Source organism: Eublepharis macularius, chromosome 4, assembly GCF_028583425.1.
Source record: "Eublepharis macularius isolate TG4126 chromosome 4, MPM_Emac_v1.0, whole genome shotgun sequence".
Lineage (NCBI taxonomy): Eukaryota > Metazoa > Chordata > Lepidosauria > Squamata > Eublepharidae > Eublepharis > Eublepharis macularius.
The window spans coordinates 65,564,841-65,584,200 of NC_072793.1; the positions used below are offsets into that span (position 1 = coordinate 65,564,841).

At 40.6% G+C, this 19,360-nt stretch overlaps 1 protein-coding gene across 1 annotated transcript in view; it reads left to right on the forward strand.

Annotated features, from left to right (window-relative positions):
• LARS1 (leucyl-tRNA synthetase 1) overlaps nucleotides 1-19,360 on the forward strand; it is a 71,321-nt gene that overhangs the window by 10,538 nt on the left and 41,423 nt on the right. Inside the window, exons 6-18 of the mRNA XM_054976056.1 lie at nucleotides 136-297; nucleotides 885-997; nucleotides 2,841-2,904; nucleotides 3,587-3,654; nucleotides 4,615-4,840; nucleotides 7,624-7,711; nucleotides 8,503-8,579; nucleotides 9,396-9,449; nucleotides 14,566-14,706; nucleotides 16,084-16,161; nucleotides 18,685-18,770; nucleotides 18,864-18,929; nucleotides 19,210-19,292. Of these exons, the coding sequence (XP_054832031.1) occupies nucleotides 136-297; nucleotides 885-997; nucleotides 2,841-2,904; nucleotides 3,587-3,654; nucleotides 4,615-4,840; nucleotides 7,624-7,711; nucleotides 8,503-8,579; nucleotides 9,396-9,449; nucleotides 14,566-14,706; nucleotides 16,084-16,161; nucleotides 18,685-18,770; nucleotides 18,864-18,929; nucleotides 19,210-19,292 (1,306 nt within the window). The remainder of the gene's footprint in view (nucleotides 1-135; nucleotides 298-884; nucleotides 998-2,840; nucleotides 2,905-3,586; nucleotides 3,655-4,614; nucleotides 4,841-7,623; nucleotides 7,712-8,502; nucleotides 8,580-9,395; nucleotides 9,450-14,565; nucleotides 14,707-16,083; nucleotides 16,162-18,684; nucleotides 18,771-18,863; nucleotides 18,930-19,209; nucleotides 19,293-19,360) is intronic.

Consider the following 19,360-nt stretch of genomic DNA (forward strand, 5'->3'; position numbering starts at 1 on the left):
CTATCCAGGTCAGGGCATATCTCCTCTTTAAATGTGAAAATGTTTCTTCAAGCTGCATTTTCTTCAGCTACTTCTCTCAAGCTTCTTTTAAGTAATCTCTTGCATATTCATCTTGCTTTCTTATTTTCATTAAAGAGTAAGGCTGCTGCTAAGACCGGATCTTCAAAATACCAGTGGGGAATCATGAAGTCTTTGGGCCTCTCTGATGAAGAAATAATAAATTTTTCAGAGGCTGAACACTGGCTTGATTACTTCCCACCTCTGGCTATTCAGGATTTAAAGAACATGGGACTGAAGGTATATGCTATTTCTCAAATTACTATTTTAAAGAACTGTTGGTTTTAAACTGACAGCCAGATCCCCCTTCCTGCACAATGCAAGTTTACATTATTCTATACATATGTATGTGCCATCAAGTCACAACTGGTTTATGATGACCCCAGCTAGGGGCTTCCAAGACATGAGAAGCAGATGTGGTTTGCCTTTGCCTTCCTCTGTGGTCTCTTCCTTGGTGGTCCTCCATCCAAGTACCAACCCTACTTAGCTTTCAAGATCTGATGAGATCAGGCTTTACCATGCTGCCTTTCCTCCCTACATTATTCTCTAGACATCTTTAAATAAAATATTGGGCTGCATATAGTTATGCATTAAACTTGCGTAACTTTTTAATATATATACATAGTTACAGCAAATATTTTGGTTTCGCAAGAATACTTTTTTAATTAGAATAACAGACAGCAAATATGAGTGAGTCAAACAGGCTCATGCAAGGGGGCTAGTACTAACCAACTGGAATTTGGTACTCTTTTGGTTGACCCTGGCTTATGAACAAAGTAAGACTCCGCTTTTGGAATGCTAGAGACATCCTTTTTCAATATTTTCAGGCAGATTGGAGACGCTCCTTCATCACCACTGATGTTAACCCCTATTATGATTCTTTTGTACGATGGCAATTTCTAACTCTGAGGGAAAGAAATAAAATTAAATTTGGCAAACGGTGAGTATAATTTCTTTGTATACCTAGTCTGTTATTAAGTTTAAAAGATAAAAGTTCTGTCATGGGTAGCTTATTGTGCTACTCTATTAATATGTTCTGGGAGTTAATTATTTTATTGCATCTTGTATCCTCTGTATGGATGCACATCCAATTTTAATGTTTCTTTGGGCTTATGGATTTTATTTTTAGTGAGATGCCCTAGTTATGAAATGAGGATTCTTAACTTTCTTTGTTAAATGAATTAATAGTCAAGAGATGTATTAAAATGGCAAATAATCATTTAGAACTTCTAATGGTATATGAATAACCTTGTACTGAAAGCATGTGCTGTTTCTTTGTGATTTCTGAAATGGCAAATGGAGCCTCCCTTTTATGCAGCTCTGTGTTAAATCATAAACATTTGCTACATAAGTATGCTGGGTTGGATCCACTAAGCTATGAGCAGAACAAGTAGGACTGCCAGGTCCTCTTGTGCTCTTGACAGGAAGGGAGAGGGAACTGGCACTCACCTTACTTTCTCATACGCACACTTGGGCCTGTGCAATGATGTCACTTCTGGGAAGTGACATCATCAAGCAGGCCTGGGAGCGTGCGTGGGCTTTGCACTAGGCCAAATTGGCCCACTGTGAAGCTCGGGAGTGCTCTCAGGGTGGCACAACAATGTCACTCTATTGCACTGTTACAGGACCATGCCCAGGAGGCCTCTTCCCCCATCTCTCCCCCTACTGGCCAGGTGAGTTGTGGTGGGGGGCAGAGAGTAGGAGCAGAAGATCCCCTGCCCCCACCAGGGGAACAGGAAGCCTAAGAACAAGTAATGTAATGGATCTTTCCCTTGTTTCCCCCATACTACCTCTCTCCCTCCCCTTTGAAGAAATTACTTCTGATAGTTGAGAGACTCCTGAAAAGGCACTGGCATGCAGCTTGAAAGGAAAATGGAAACAATCCCTGTCTCCCCCGCCGCCCCCCCCCCCATCCTGGCAAATTCCTATTCAAATGAGGCAAGGGCTCATGTGCAAGTGTGTGTGGGATTTCTGCCTGTTCCTTTTTCTTGTTGCAGTTCCGTGTTCCAGAATGGGTGTGCCCCCAAAGCTGGAAGAAGAGTCGAAAATAAGCGACTTCAGAAGCGGCAAGCTCTGGTGTGCTTCATAAAGATTTGGAGCACACCAACAAACTTCCCATCCGGCTGCTTATTTCACTCAATGGGAGGGGGAGAAGGGGGTTCCCTCCCCCCCTCCCATCAGGTGAAATAAGTGGCAGGTGGTAGTTTAAACCCTGCGGTTTGCTTCAGCTGGCAGGCAGGGAAGTCCCTGTCTGTCAGTTGAAGCCGGGGTTTAAAGTGGCATGGAAAGGGGAGATTTAAACCCCTTGAACTGAAGCTTCCCAACGCGATGCAAATCACTTCAGGAAGCTTCGGGATTTCCGAATCGGGGCCAGCATGCTGGGCCCGATTTGGAAATCCCGAATCTTTGCGAATTGGGTCCGATTTGGGTATTTACCCTGAATCAGAAACCCGAATTACACACCCCTATTCCAGAATCTCACAGCCCTCAGGGTGCTGCAGATGAAAGGGAAAGAGATTGGTTCCATGTTCTTATTCTGTTCTTAGCCCCTTAGATCCAAAATTCTATTCAATCTGATTAGGAGCACCATGAATAGTAACTTGAGAATTTTCTGTGAGTCATAAAAGTAGAATAGGAAATCAGGAACAGTTCCTTATTATTATAAGCAGCAACTTTCTTATTGATACTATTCTATATAAGGCCCTAAAGGGAGTGGAAGATGTTGAGATTGTGTGTTTTTGTTTTGTGTTTCGTACTCAATACTAAATTAATTTGTGTCCTAGATACACTATTTATTCACCAAAAGATGGACAGCCATGCATGGATCATGACAGACAAACCGGGGAGGTAATGAATAATTTTTGTAATCAACACTCAAATATATCATACTACCTTTGAAACTATGGGACAGCATAACATCTACTAATGCATTGAAAGTTATATTTGTATACTTAATTTTCATCAATCCCTACATGGAAACCTGGAAGGAATTGGTAAAATGTATATCAAATCAGCATCTAAAGAACCGTACTACTGGTTCCACAAATTCCCAGGGCCATTAAACTTGGTTGTGGTGGGGGTTTTTCTTACAGAGAGTTGTCATGGACTCCCCCTGCCTTTCTTCTCTTATGTACTTTCTGATGCATGACAAATTGCTTTTGAAGAGAGGGGAGTTTAGAAAGTATTTTGTGATATGGAATCAGGAGCCAGCTGTTCAGAGAAAAAGGTTACAAAATTTGGTTAAGTTTACAAGCCTTTTGGCAAGCTCTTTGGATCCTGGCCATTGTTCTTGTGTGACTGATCACTGCATCATTAGATTTCTCCCTCATACCCTTGTTTAATTGCCTTGTAATAAATATGTCAATTCATTAGTTGAACAGGCAGGGATAATGCAGAGCTTGTAGTTGTATGCTCTCTAGTCTAGTGAGTGAAATGTGGTGTACTTGAGAATGTTTGTTCATATTCTGACATCGCTCATGAGCATCAGATAGGGAAGTGGAGTACTCATTATTGTTTGCATTGGCTCCAGGGTGTTGGACCTCAAGAATACACTCTAATTAAAATGAAAGTGATAGAACCTTATCCTGTGAAATTAAGGTAAGTCTCTAGAATGTTTATTGATCTGCCAGTTACAAAACAAAATTAGTTTTAGGTGAGTAGTCATGTTGTTTTGCAGTAGAAGAGCAGGATTTAAATCTAGTAGCAGCTGAATGATAACAAGATTTCCAGGGTATAAGTTTAAGAGAGTCAAAGCTTCCTTTATCAGATAAAACAAAATTAGTGCGTTCCAGAGATTATTTAATAAGTCTTTTGCTCATTAAAGGCTTATTTGGTGTAGTTGGCTAGAAAGAAACAAAATTTATTTATTTATTTATTTATACCTCACCTTTCTCCCCAGTGGGAGAAATTAATAGCTTATCACTAGTGAAATCTTGAATTCACTGGAATAAGACAGTGATCACTTTAAAAAGGGCTTGCACAAATTCATGGAGGGCAGGTTTCTCAAAAGCTATTAGCCAAGTGGAATTTTCTCTTCAAAGGCATTGTACCTTTAAATGCTAGATGTAGGTTCTCAGGATGAGTTATTTATCTTCATGCCCTGCTAGTGGGTTTCCAAAAGATATCTTGCTAGATACTGTTAGGAGCAGGATGCCAGACTAGCTAGATTCTTAGTATGATCAAACAGGGCTTATGCTTTCTTCTGCATATGGTTAATACAGTTAGCTCAAGATTTGTTGCCCATAATAAATGTGGGTATTGATGCAAAGTGCACTGATGCAGGAAAAATGTCTGATCTTTTTCCATTCAAATTTTATATTTGCAGAAAGAAGGATCTCCCTTTCACTTCTGCACTGCAAACGGATGGAATAGTTGGTTTGCCAGATACATTTAATTTGGCATCTCAAAGATGAGCACAAATTAAGTAACACCATATAGTGGATATTGGCAATAGGCTGTAGACTTTTCAATATCTAATTTAAGTTCCTCAGATTGTTCTTTGAGGGATTCTTATAAGTAATCAGATTTAAAGTAATCAGGTTATCTTTTCTTTTACAGTGGTCTTAAAGGAAAGAATATCTTTTTGGTAGCTGCTACTCTCAGACCAGAGACTATGTTTGGGCAGACTAATTGTTGGGTTCGGCCTGATATGAAGTACATTGGATTTGAGACTGTGAATGGGGATATTTTTATTTGCACACAGAGAGCTGCCAGGAATATGTCCTACCAAGGTTTCACAAAAGCCAATGGAGTAGTACCTGTTGTGAAGGAACTTATGGGGGAGGTAAGCCGCTTGTGGCTAAAATGATTTGCTTCGCACTGCTTGCACGTCAGGCTTAGGGATTATCTATTCTACAAGCATACTATTGTCAGTGCTGTGCTAAAGTTCCTTTCTTATGCATACTATACGTAAACTTGGCTAGGGCTCTACAGAGCTCAGTTTTATCCCCTATGTTATTTAATATTTACATAAAGCCCCTGGGAGAGATGATCAGGAGGTTTGAACTGCGGTGTCATTAATATGCAGATGATACCCAGAGCTACCTTTCATTCCCATCTAATTTCAAGGATGCTGTTTTTTTAAATTATTTTTATTTTTCAAATACAAATACAACATGTTAATACAGATAAGCCTTATATGATATATATCTTACAGGTACAATTTTTCTTATTAAGTACAGTATTGTAATATATTTTACACATTATAGGTATCATTAAAAATCTTAAATTGGCTTAAGCTGATATTACTGCAGTTATATAGATTCAAAATTGCTTGGTGTGTTTGGTTTAGTGGTTGTATAAAGGATGCCGTTGATGTTCTGAACTGGTGCTCTAAGTCATTAACGGGCTAGATGAGGGTGAATAAGGTAAAGCTTAACTCTGATAAGACAGAGATTGTCTGGGTTAGCAGAAAAGCTGACCAGTGACATGAGATCTTTTCTGTCTTGGATAGGGTTATACTCCCCTTGAAAAGTCAGGTTTGCAGCTTAGGAGTACTGCTTCATACAGTAGTCAACTTAAAAAGTCAGTTGGCTGCAGTTGTTCGGAGTAAGTTTGCTCAGCTTCAGCGGGTGTGTCAACTGTGCCTGTTCTTGGTTAGTCAGATCTAGCCACAGTGAACCATGACCTAGTTACATCTTGGTTGGACTATTGCAATGTGGCTACCCTTGAAGAGTGTTTGGAAGCTGCAGCTAGTGCAGAAAGCTGTGGCTAGACTGCTGGTTGGTGCTAACTACCAGGAACCTGTGACCCCAATATTACAGCAATGACACTGGCTACCAATCTGCATGTGAGCCCAAATCAGGGTGTTGGTTCTGTCCTTTAAAGCCCTTCATGGCTTGGGACTGGGGGAGCTGAAGGACCAACTTCAGTCATACATTCCTGCCTGGGAATTAAGATCACAGGAAGAAGCTGTCCTGTCTGTCCCATCAACCAAAGAAGTTCAGTAGGTACAGAAGAGAGGGCCTTTTCGGTGGCAGCCTCATGATTATGAAACAATCTCCCCACAGAAGTGCATGTGGCCCTCTCACTCTCTCTATGTTCAGGAGGCAGCTGAAGAATGTTTTATTTAGGATGGCTTTTACTTAACCATTTTTTAATGTCTGTAGTTTTTAACTGTGTTTTTAATGTGTTTTTATGCTTGTTTCTGTTTTATATTGTAAGCTGTCTTGAGTTTTGTAAGGTGGAAAGGCAGCTACTAAACATTTAAATAAATAAATGAGTTAGTGTACTTATTCTAAGAATTGGTGTTATTTTTAGAGGGGTAATTTCCATTCAAACATTTTAGACAAATGCAACGAAATGCAAATGTCTTACTTTGCCTTTGTGACCTCTTTGTAATTTGGTCTGTGTTGTATCCTAGCAGTTTTTCTGCTATGTTTGGTCTTTTCTCCTAACAAAAAGGTTATTTGCTTAATTTATAGTCTGCCTTTCTTGTTGACACTCAAGGTGGATTACAGAATTGGAAAACAATGCAGCAAAGACGAGTATAATGCATGCAACAAAGAGTGCAATAAAACCAGGTTACAGAATTAGAAAATGATGACATTAAAATAACAGTAAAAGATATCTAATTAAGAATTTTTACTGAACATTTCTTCTTTCTGCTCCCCCTTTATTACCACCCTATTTGCCTTATAAAAACATCCTCTTGAACAACTTCATTGTATAAATTTTGTGGAACACTAAAAATTGTCACAGTCTTTGTGACCTCCTCAGGCAGATCATTCCCTGAGGTTGGAGCCACCATAGAGAATGTTTGGATGTGCGCAACTGTTGATCTTATCTGCTCACTCGGTGTTACTTTCCAAAGGCATTGCTCAGATGAACAAAGCTGCCTCGGGAAAGCATAATTAGGGAGGCACTTCTGCAAATATGTGGATTCCTAGGCCATGAAGGGTTTCATAAGTAGCGACCAACACCCTGAATTCAACCCAGTAACTAATTGGTAACCATTGGGGAATCTGCAAAATAGGTATAATAGGCATACTTTTCTTTACTTCTGGTAATAATTGGGCGGCAGCATTCTGTAATAAAATACTTCCATACAGGGTTTTTTTTCTGGGAAAAGAGGTGGCGGAACTCTCAAGAGGGAAATAAGGAAGAAACACGTGGGATTCTTTGAAATAATATTATTTTCATGCACTATTGCCGAGTATTTTCAAGAGGTGCCGGAACTCCATTCTACCGTGTTCCCGCTGAAAAAAAGCCCTGCTTCCATATACCACTTCATTAGAAAGTGGTTCAGCAGACTGTGGCTTGGATCCAAAGATCCTGGAGCAAGCTGAAGGCACTTCTATAAGTATGTTTTGTTTTGTCTACTCTCCCTTCTGAATGTAGCCTATTACTTACTCCTCTTTCCTCAAGCTGCTCCTGGGGGTTGAGGGCGTGGCATTCTGGCTTTCAAGTAGATAGAAGTGCCTTCTACCTGCACACGGGATCTTTGAATTCCAATCCTTTATATCTACTCTATGGCATGAATCTCATTTTGTTGACACTTCAGTTTTAACTGTAACTAGGGTGGTGGTGGCCTGTCCTCATCCTTAATAATTATTCTCTATTGTGTAGGAGATCCTTGGGGCTGCACTGTCAGCCCCACTAACATCCTACAAAGTCATCTACACTCTTCCAATGGTGACTATTAAGGAAGATAAAGGTAAGTCTGTTGCATCTTTCTGTGCATCAGTTACAGCTCATACTGTGAGATAATACTTTTCTTCGGATAAATTGTTAGAAGTATGTTCTCTGCAGATTACCTGTAATCTTTCTGTAGTCTGAATTCTGGAGACTGATCTGCATATGGTTGCTGCCTTGCTGGCTAGATTATTTTGCTTTTTGGAAGGTGATTGGCCAAATAATAGCGTTTAAAATTTAAGGCTGTGTTATATAAATACATTAATTAATATAATTGCACTTTTGATCCCCTTCCAGGTTTGATATTTTCTTCCAGACATATTTTAAAAGATTTAACAAAATCATCATATCAGTCTGGCCTATTTTATTTTTCGTACTCTTAAGTTTACATGCTTTTTCATAAATTGACCCTTAGAATCTTCAAAGATCCCCTAGCTTCTGTCCAAGATATCATCAGAGTTCCTTCAGCTGTCATTCAGTACCGACTGTGAAATCTCAGAGAGGAATCTGTTGAGAGCTTTTGTCTGGGAACAATATAAAACAATAAATGAAGCTACATTCTGATTTTAATAAAATAGCGTGGTGCTTCAATGTGGGAACGTAAAAGAGCAGTTCTTAGTTGCAATGTCCCCAGCTTAGCCAGGTGAATAAAAGACATAGCTTAATTTTGGGATTTTTTTTTGAACGTACACATTTTCTGACTTGAGATATCCATGCATAGAATTTTTTTGAAAATTTGCCATGAATGTTTAATGTAAAATTTGCTATAAAATACAAGTAGGGTAATGTGTGCTTTTCCTGCATGGTTTTAAGGCACTGGAGTAGTTACAAGTGTCCCATCCGATTCCCCAGATGACATTGCAGCCTTGAGAGACTTAAAGAAAAAACAAGTGAGCCTCTTAAACCTTCTTCTTCAATACTGTGTGCTCCGTTATATTAAAAGGCAAGTGGGTTGATTTGTTTGTTATGGAGATTTTCGTGAAGAACTTCAGTGGGTAGTCACACAGCTAACAAAACCCATTTATTGTAGACATGTCATGAATATATGAATGCTTTTGAATTGAGCAATGGTATTTCCACTTTAGTTATTGAATGTGCCCATTGGATTTCATCTCTTGGGAAGTTAAGCAATGAAGCTAATGTAGGGTCATCATTCTAAACAAGATCCACACAGGCATTAATTCCTAATACTTTAGGCATTATGGCAGAGATATGGAAACTGCTTTTCTGTGGGATAGTCAGGATTGAGGATAATGACCAAGTGGCAAAGACCTGTGCAATTGGCCCTGTCCACGTAGTGTGGGCTCTAAATGTTATGGTAGGACTGTGGAATGAGTCCACACCTCACCATTTCACTGTTCTGGGAAGACCTAGGTTCAAGTTTTTGCTCTGCCATGAAGTGTACTGGTGATCCTTGGCAATTTATTATCTCCCAATCAAATCTACTTCACAGGGTTTTTATCATAAAATGGAGGAAGGGAGAACTTTGTACTCTGCCCTTATCTCCTTGGATGAAGGACAGGATAGTATGTATGGTAGTGTTGACTGCTAGCATCTTGTACCTTCTGTTATTTGCCCATCAAATGCTGACATAGTGGATTTATTGTGTGCAGTATATCAGAAGGTAGTGCTGATGAGTAAAACTCTTTTCAGTTTAGGTAATGCAGTTTTTTGGTTTTCATGTTTCATCTCTAATTTTTCCACAGGCATTCCGAGCAAAATATGGCATTAAAGATGAAATGGTCCTGCCATTTGAACCGGTGAGTGCAGCATGTACATAGATTTAAGAGTTTTCATGTTCTCTTAAATATCTTCAAATATTGTTACACATATCCCTCATGTTCTGCATATAGGCCTCAAGGGCATTCATCTACAGTTTCCTAAATGTTTGTTGCCAAAGATTGGCTTAGTGTTGAGAGAGTTGGGCGGTGGTAAGCAAAAGACTTGCTTGCGAGGAAGAGGAGGCAGTCAGTGCATGTTGATTGGTAGGGTTTAGAGCTCTAGGGAGAAGAACTGACATTCTGTGACTGCTGAAAGATCAACGCAGACATTTCTGAAAAGAACAGTTGTCTGAGCTCATGGTAACTTGGAAGCCATTCTTAATACCTGATGTTGGGAGCTGGCTGTGGTTTTGTGGTGGAGATGGAATGGCCCTTGCTGCTCTGTTCCTTATCCCGTTACAAAATATTTGCATTCAAAACAGACTCCAACATTGAGATCAGGTAAAGTGTTGGCACAAGCTTCTGCTTTCTGAGGCTTGAATAAGTATTACATATGTGGTTTTTTATCATTGCTAACTTGAGAACCAGCAATGTTTTTAGATAGTGGGAGAGTAAAAAATCTGAGATTCTTGTAACCCCAAACAAGATATTCTTCCATGCTGTTTGACTTCTTGCAGCAAGCAGTTTTTTCATTCCTCTGAGTATTGCTGAATATTCCTGTTGGTTTTCTTAACTCCTTTCAGGGCAAAATTTACACATGAAGCTCAATGCTACGTTTGCTTAATGAAGCGTATGTGTTCTTTATTTCACTCTGCTAGCAGTAGAGTGTGTGTATGTGGGTGGACATTTTCAAAGGAGAAAATGTTATTTGGCCCCCAACTTTTGCTTATCTCAGTCTAAAGACTGAAAATGAGCCCAGTTGGAAGAAAAAAACTGACCTGAGAGGAAAGTGGGCGGGGGGGGGGGGCAGTGGGCAGGGTTAAGTTTTCCTACCTTTCTGTGTTCTCCCCTGCAAAGCATCTCTTCTTTCTCGTTCAGCAAACATGGGATGGGACTGTACTTGTTGATGTTAATGTTAACTTGCTGATGCCAAAGTTTTATATGGCAAATAGTTCCTAATGAAATGACCTCCCCCCCCCCGCCCCCCGCAAGCTAACATGGAATCTGGCTCTGACAGGGTGTATTGGAACATATCATATTCCATCTACTTAGTGTTGTTCTTTGTGTGACCTATATAGGCATTACCAGTGTAAAATTGATTATTGAATTATCTTGTATCCATCAGAAGGCTTGGGGGGGGGGTGTCATTCTTTAGCAGAGCCCCTTTTTGTCACAGTGTAGCAATAATAGAACATTTTTGTTACTATGTCAGTTGAATATTTTTCATTTTTGTAAACATGAATTTTTAAAAAATAAGTTTTGTACAGAACAATTTTAGAAACTTGTTTACTTAATAAAAATGGATGTATGTAGACAAATACAAAGTAGACTATCAGAATAATAAAGAACTGTAAAAAATAATTGCAGCCAAAACTAAAATCAACGTAGGTGTAGCATTCTTTATATGTAAATTTGAAGGGCTGGCATGTGTGTGGACACTGGACAGCAAAATCTATTTGACAGGACCTGAGCAACCCAGCTGTGGCTCTCACTGTACCACAGGGCCTCTCTGTACCACACAGCACTGCTTTCAGCCCAAGATCAGGTGGCATAACTGAAACTTGGCCAAAGGCTCTGTAGCACAATGGCCCTGCAGTACAAAGAGTTATGTACACCTGGCCATCTTTCAGTTTGCTGCAGCAACCCAAAACAACATCTTTAATTTTGCAAGGTAATCTCATGAGGCTTCATGTGCCACTTTGGCTTGCCATAGTAACTTTGCAGAGGGAGGATGATTGTGCTGGGTGGGAAGAGAGACAGAAGTGGGGGCAGAAAAAAGAGAATCTCTGTGATTATATGTAGGTCATCTTTGTGTGTATATGTCTGTGCATGTTCATGCACACAGATTAAGTAAAAATACATGAACACAAGAAATCTGTGACAGTAACTATTGCCTTTTGTCACATCCTGCCTATATGCAAATAGTTGACAGGAGAAGTTGCTTTTGCAGAACTCTTTGCGCTACTGAAATGTTGGTCTGTTTTTTTTCTGTTAAGCAGGTGGCAGCTCTGGCTCTGCCTAGCATAGCTGAGAGAGCTCCAAAGATTGCTATTGCTCCCAATACTTACTGGTGTATCAAGACGGCTGTGAAGCTAGTCAGGGCCATAAATTCTTTAATGAAAAATTATGCACTTGTGGGACTCCATTTGAAACTCAGATCTGCCTACCTGATTTAGAGCTTTGCTTTCATATAGTCTGTTTGTGCTCTTTGCACATTATAGGTACAGATAAGACAGTGGTGCTGGTGATGCAGGATTTAAAACTAAGTTTATTTTTATTTATTTTATTTATTTATTATAAAATTTGTAGTCCGCTCTCACTGCAAGCAGACTCAGAACGGATCACATCTGTTTAAAAGACACAAAGATAAACAGTTAGAAACTGGTAGCATAAAAAGAGAAGCTGCAGTTTCACAACCCTCCCTCACCACCGCACATTGCACAGTCCCACATACAGTCATTTTGGGCCCACAGTGGCTGGTGGCAATCAACGAGAAAATCAAAAACTGGGAGGGCACCCTGGCCTGGTAGGAGGCCATATAAGAGACCCGTTTGCCTCAACCACCAAAGGCCTGGCAGAATGTCTCTGTCTTACAGGCCTGGCAGAATGATAACAAATCCCACTGGGCCCAAGTTGTCACAGACAGAGAATTCCACCAGGTTGGGGTAAGGGCTGAAAAGGCCTAGGCACTGGTCGAGGCAAGATGGACCTCCATGGGGCCATGGACCACCACTAGATGTTTATCTGCTAAGCAGAGCAGCCTCTGAGGAGTATAGAGAGGCGGTCCCACAGGTATGCTGGTCACAGTCTGTTAAGGGCTTTCAATGTCAGAACCAGAACCTTGAACATGATCCAGAATTCCACCAGGAGCCAGTGCGGCTGGCATGGGACAGGTGTCACATGCGACTGGAATGGAGTTCTGGTCAGAACATGCGCCACTGCATTCTGGGTCAGTTGTAACTTCGGGAGTAGGCCCAAGGGCAGCCCAGCGTAGCACGAGTTACAGTAGTCCAACCTGGAGGTGACCATTACATGGATCACTGTCTGCAGGTCGTGAGACAAAAGGTAAGGGGCAAACTGCTTGATTTGACAAAGATGGTAAAACACTGATCTGGCAACCGCCGTGATCTGGGCCTCCATCGTTAAGGAAGCATCCAAGACCACACCCAGATTCCTTCCGATGAAGCGGGTGCAAGCGGCGTCTCATTGAGGGATGGGAGTGGGATCCCTGAGCCCAACAGTCCACAACTTAGATTAGGGGTGTGTACCCCCCCAAAATTCGGGTTTCCTGCTTCAGGTTTACCCGAAGCGGGAAAAAAAATCCTGAATTACCAGAATCCCGAAGTGGCAAGCCACTTTGGCATTCTGGTATTTAGCTTGCTTCGGTATGCTCCGTAAAGATTTGGAGCATACTGAAGTGAGGGGAGCAAACCCCTTCCCCCACCCCTCACCTCCCCGGGGCAAACCCACGCATCCCCACCCACCCTCCCCACTTATCTGGCTGGCAGGGAGAGGGGAGGCCAATCACCTCAGAAGTGGGGAAGGCCGGAGCCGGCTCCTGTGGGGCCCGCACCTCTTCCTCCACCAACTTAGCGGCCAGCTGGGTGGTGGGGAAGGCCGGAGCCAGCTCCTGTGGGGCCCATGCTACCTTCTCCACCATCGCGGTGGCCAGCTGGGCAGTGGGGAAGGCCGGAGCCGGCTCCAGCGGGGCCTGTGCCGCCACCTCCTCTGCCGCGGCTGGCTGGGTGACAGGGAAGGCCCAGATCAGCTGCTTGGCGGGGATCTCCCTGCCAAACAACTGGTCTATGAGTTTAAGTACCCCTTTCCGTGCTGCTTCGCACTGGCACGGAAAGGGGCATTTAAACCCCTTGATCTGAAGCTTCCCAAAGTGATATGAATTGTTTTGGGAAGCTTTGATTCGAAAACCCCGAATTATTGCAAATCGGTTCCGATTTGGTTACTTTACCTGAATCCAAAACCCGAATCCCACACCCCTAACCTAGATACAGCACCTTCATCTTCATTGGATTCAACTTCAGTCTGCTCTGCTTTAACCATCCAGTCACAGCCTCCAAGTCCCTGGCCAGGTCATCCGGAGCGGTGTTCAGCTGACCATCCATTAGCAGTTAGAGTGTCATCCGCATATTGATGACAGCCCAAACCAAAACTCTGCTCCAGCTGGGTGAGGGGACGCATATAGATGTTAAATAACGTTGGAGAGAGTATCACCCCCTGAGAGATGCAAAACAGCAATGAGTAGTGTGATGACAACAGCAGCACCCTCTGTCCCCGACCGTGGACAGCATTCTCTGTCCCCAACTGTGGAGAAAAGATACTAGCCACTGTAGGGCTTTCCCACAAATCGTCATATCAGCGAGGTGGTGGGTTAGAAGCTCGTAATCGATCATGTTGAACGCTGCGTTAAGATCCAACAAAACCAGCAGCCCTGACCCATCTTAATCCAGATGTCTGCAGAGATAGTCTGTGAGGGCGACCAACACCATCTCCATCCCATGGCCAGGGTGGAAACCAGACTGGAATGGATCCAGGACTGAGGAATCCTCCAAGCATGCCTGCAGCTGTTCCACCACTGCTTGCTCAGTCACCTTGTCCAGGAACAGGAGGTTCCTCTGGATAACTTTTGGAATATGTTTTATGGCCGCTTTGTACAACATTTAAGAGTCCCAATAAGTTTAAGCAACAAATACTAAAGAAAAAACGTTGTTAAGAAGCAACCCAAACCATTTGCAAGCCTCTTAATACTCATGTGCTACCTGTGTGACATTCAGGTCTACAGTTGTTTTATTTGGATGACCTTAACCTTTTGCTTCATCTTTTCTCTCTTATAGTTCACATTCCAACCTGTTAGCCTGGGAGCAAGACAAATACTGTTGATATACTTTGAAACCTATAGGGATTGAATCCCCTACAGGATGCTTGATTCACTTGCTCAATTGATAGCGAAGTGCTTTACTGTGGCATTTTATATTCTCAGGTGCCCATCATTGAGATCCCTGACATTGGCAACCTTTCTGCTCCGCTGATCTGTGATGAGCTGAAAATCCAGAGTCAAAATGATAGAGAAAAGCTTGCAGAAGCCAAGGAGAGATTATACCTGAAAGGATTCTATGAAGGAGTAAGGAAGAAAGTTAAGGTTTTCTAAAGGGTCTTATGGGAGAAGTGAGAATGATTGCTTTTGTTTTTAGCACAAGTAAACAACAGAGCTAGCTCTCAGGGAGATATATATGGTCAAGTTTGCTTTTGTGTCAAGGAGCTGAGAAAGAATTGCTTCATAATTGAATTGGTTGTGACTTGGCAGTAGTGTGTGTGTGTGTGTGTGTTTCCTTCTGTTTAGCATATCACCTGAAACACTTGATGACATCTGGAATTGTTCTGCTAAAATAAGCCTTGTCCAATAAGCAGCTCTGGCATGGTTCACTTTGTTTCCTCTCTTTTTTCTTCTCTCCATTTGAGAATTAAGGATGCATGGCTTTATGTATAATTTACATAAGAAGCCACCTTCTGTTCCATCCCCTGATGCTTATACTGAATTGGATCCCAAAAAAGTGTGCAGAATAGCAAGAGTGGATATTATTTATTTAATTAAAATATTTACGTCCCGCACTCATCACTGAAGGGCCTTCTGCAGTGCTTTAAGCAGTAGGCTTTTATAACTACACTGAGGCTGACACAAGTATAAGAGTGCTTTTTAAATTTAGTTTTGCTTTTTTCATGCAATGCTGGAGCATAATGTGTGAAATAGTCTTTCTGTGAGTGGAGAATATCTTCTGGATGTGGATGAACTCCTGGTTGGACCCAATGTCTGCCTTTACTAGCTTTCAAGAAAAGGTATACTGTAGACAAGGTTACCTCTGGTCTTGAATTAGCAAAGTATTTTTCATGCTTTTTTAAAATCAGATGCGTCTCCTAAAGAAGAAGAGCTTGTTTTCATCAGGCATCGAATTTAGAAATTCCTTGCAGCGTTCTAAGTGACTACCCCTGGAGAGGTTTTTTCCTTTATATTTAAGGTTATACAGCTACTCTCTAGTTTTAAGTCATGGGTTAATTCATGCAAGAAATTTGTTTTAACTTACAAATAGACTGGGCATAAACTGAACTGACCCATTATTCATTCAGCCAAGTACTCTGACATTTTTTCCTTCAAATTTTCCATTATTGCTGTGTTGCCCTACATTCCCAGTATTCCAGTGATCAATCATAGTATTCCCCTTTTCTTTGAGCCTTCCTGAAATCCTTTCAGCAGAATCTATAGTTCTTTTTAAATTGGGAACAAGAATTTAGTTTATTCCGCTATCTGTAGTAAACAATTTTTTTCTATAATCTATTTATGGAGTACTTCTATCAATGTCTTATTAGACTTACAAGAAGTAAAGCCTCTGCTACCTTAACAATTACAGTATTTAGTCAGATTTGTGGAAGTGGACTTAACAGGCATTTTCTGAAGGAAAATCCTCAGGTTCCTAAACAAATCTGCAATGATTTCCCTTTTCAGATAATGTTGGTGGATGGATTCAAAGGCCAGAAAGTCCAGGATGTCAAGAAACTCATTCAGAAGATGATGATAGATAAGGTGGGTAGTGGTTTCTGCTATTTCTTGAGATCATATGGTGATTTGTTCCACCTTATTTCTAGCATTTGATTTCTTTAGTACTGGCCACACGTTGTGGAACAGCAATACACTAAGTACTTTTTTAAAAAATTTATTTTTAACTTTTTCAATAACAACAAAAGGGAAGATATTCAATAGCAAAATAAAATATTGTACAAAGATTTTTAGCGTTACATTATCACAAGGATTCTACATCTAAAAGCAATTATAGTTAGAGCTATGAAAAATAATAATTTGGAAAATGTTACCAACATGCCTTAACATTTACATAAACAGTGGTCTACCCTCCCTCCTGCTGAAATTGCCCACCCCTTCCTCCCTCCTTAACAAACCTTCCCTCCCTAACCTCCCCCTACTCCTACAAAGAGCAATACAAATTGCTAGATTCGCTAATCAAGTGTTATGCACTAAACAAAAGAAGAAGAATTACAGTTAAACTTAAATCACTTGATCATGTTATTTAAACAGCTCTCTATACCTTGTGGGTATATACCCCACTCGGGTACTTGGTATCACTTACCAAGGTAGAAGAGCTGTAATACTTCCTGGAGCTGAACCTGAAATAACATAATGCTTTAACTTTTCCAACCCCGAACCTTAATTAGTAAACTAGAACATTGTATTTGTTAGAATATATACAGAGGCTTCTATACAGAAAAGTTAGCATTATAAACAGGCTACAATGAGGAAAATGACTGTTAAGTATGTCTGACTGGAATTTTTCTACCCTTTTGGGGGGTAGGAGGCTGAGATCTTTTCCTTTTAAGAGATATAGTCTCTGGGTCTATGGGTATCTCCAGATTGATATTCTTCAGCAGCGTCAAACCTGATTTCTTGGTCTTCTGCCAAATAAGTGTTCCCTTTGTGTGTGACTCGGAGCTTTGTAAAGCTTGACCATCTGTATTCAATTCCTGCTTCTCTAAGAGTTCCTGTGATTAGTTTGTTTTCTTCTTTTGTTGAGGATTTCTTTTGGCAGATCAACAAAGACAGCAATATAAAACCCATTATAAGTAAGTGAGTTGTGTTTTCTGGCCATTTCTAAGATCTTTCTTCTTGAACTCACGTCTGAAAAAGGTGCTAAAATGTCCATGGGGCTTTTCCTTCGTTGATTATTTGGCAAACCAAGCCGATGTGCTGTGGTAATTAGAGGGGCAGTATGATCTCTGAGGTTTAGAATTTTTGTTAGCCATTTGTTCAAGAAAGCTGCAGGATCTTCATTTATTGCTTCGTTTTCTTCAATCCCTCTAAATTTAAGATGAAGCTTGCGATTTGAAAGTTCTAGGGATTGAATTTTGCTTTTCATTGTCATTGTCCTTTTGCAAGGCTTGGATTTCGTTTTGCAATGAAGTACTCAGATCCATTGCACAATCGGCTTTATGAATGGCTCTAGTAATGTCCAGTTTTATATCTGAGAACTGGTCGGTTAAATTTGTAATTTTATACAAGATTCTTTGCTCCATTTTTTGCAGCAACAAGGGCAGATTAGTTTCAGACAAAGTTTTCCCTGTTGCATTTGCCTCAGACGCCATTTAGAATGCTTCTTCTCCAGCGTTGTTTTGAGTCTCAGGCTGCAACGGCGCAGGAAAGTAATCCTGGAGCTTTTTAGCTGACTTGCCATTTGCATTTTTCTTTTCTGCATTGTGCTTGCCCATTATTTGAGCGTTCTTGCTTAAATGAGTTGCTTTCTTATACTAATTGGCTCAAAGGGGGAGCAGAGCTCAGGTTTCTGCGACTGTCTTCATCCGAAGCAGTGCCACGCCCCCTTATACACTAAGTACTTTGATTTTGGTTTAAAAAGAGAAATAATAATAATAACAGTGTGCTTATATACTGCCATTCTAGACAGATTACTTCCTATTCAGAGCAGTGATGAACAAAATCAGTGTTATTATTATCCACACAATACAGCTGTGGAGCTGGGGCTGAGAGGAGTGGCTTACTCAAGGCCACCTGCAGAACTATTATTGCCCTCCCTAAAATCTCATATTTTAGCTTGGGGAAGGAAAGAGCTTCTTTACTCTGATAACCCTGTGAATTCTGAATTAATAGAATATGATGGTTTTTCTACACTGCTTACGTATTTCTTTCACAAGAGCACAGTTAAGGTATTTCAACTTCAGACTTCTCTTCCAATTACTTGGCTTTCTTCATTGTGGAATTGTTTGGAGCTTCATATCCATCTTAATCTTTCATTCTAGGTAATTCCCATGATATGCAAATCAAGCTTTTAAGTGCATGTAATGGTTATTAGTGTCAAACTACCCATGGGTACATTTAGGCACTGGTTGAAAGCCTCATGCATAGGTTTGAGACCAGTAACTCCAGTTCTATCTGATATACCAGCCAGATTGCTAGAGCATTGGTTGGAAAAGTTAGATGATTATGAGTAAAACAGAATCCAAGATTTGCATGGCAAATCTACTACCTTGGTTCCTAACTTTCCTTTTTGTTATCATGGTGTTGCAATTTTTCATTTTTATTTAGGGTGAAGCAATTATTTATATGGAGCCAGAGAAGCAAGTTATATCTAGATCTGCAGATGAGTGTGTTGTGGCTCTTTGTGACCAGTGGTGAGTTAAAAGTTAAGCCTAGCTTAATTAGCCCTGTAGCTCTTTTTAGTGTCTGATTTTTGGCACATTACACATTTTAAAATTTGATTTTAGGTACTTGGACTATGGTGAAGAAAACTGGAAGCAACAGACTTTTGAATGTTTGAAGGCTCTTGAGACGTAAGTTTATTTTTTTTTAAATAACATCTTTGTCCAAGGTACTCCATTGGTTCTGCCGCCCTCTATTATTTTGCCTTCATTGCAATCTTGTGAGGTAGATTTAGTTGAGAGATTGATTGGCTCAAGATTATTCAGTGTGCTTCATGAGGATTTGAATTGAGATTTCTTCAGTCTGATAGTTTAACCGCTATATCACACTAGCTGTCTTGTAAAGAACAGGTAAAATACAGGCAATATTAAACTTGGGAAGAAAAAAAGACTAATGTTCTACTCTTTCCAGATTTTGTGAAGAAACAAGAAGGAATTTTGAAGCTTCTCTCGATTGGTTGCAGGAACATGCCTGTTCAAGAACATATGGATTAGGTATGGAAAGTAAAAGCGCTCTCTCTCATAATTCATTGTTACATGACTCTTAATTTTTTATTAGATAT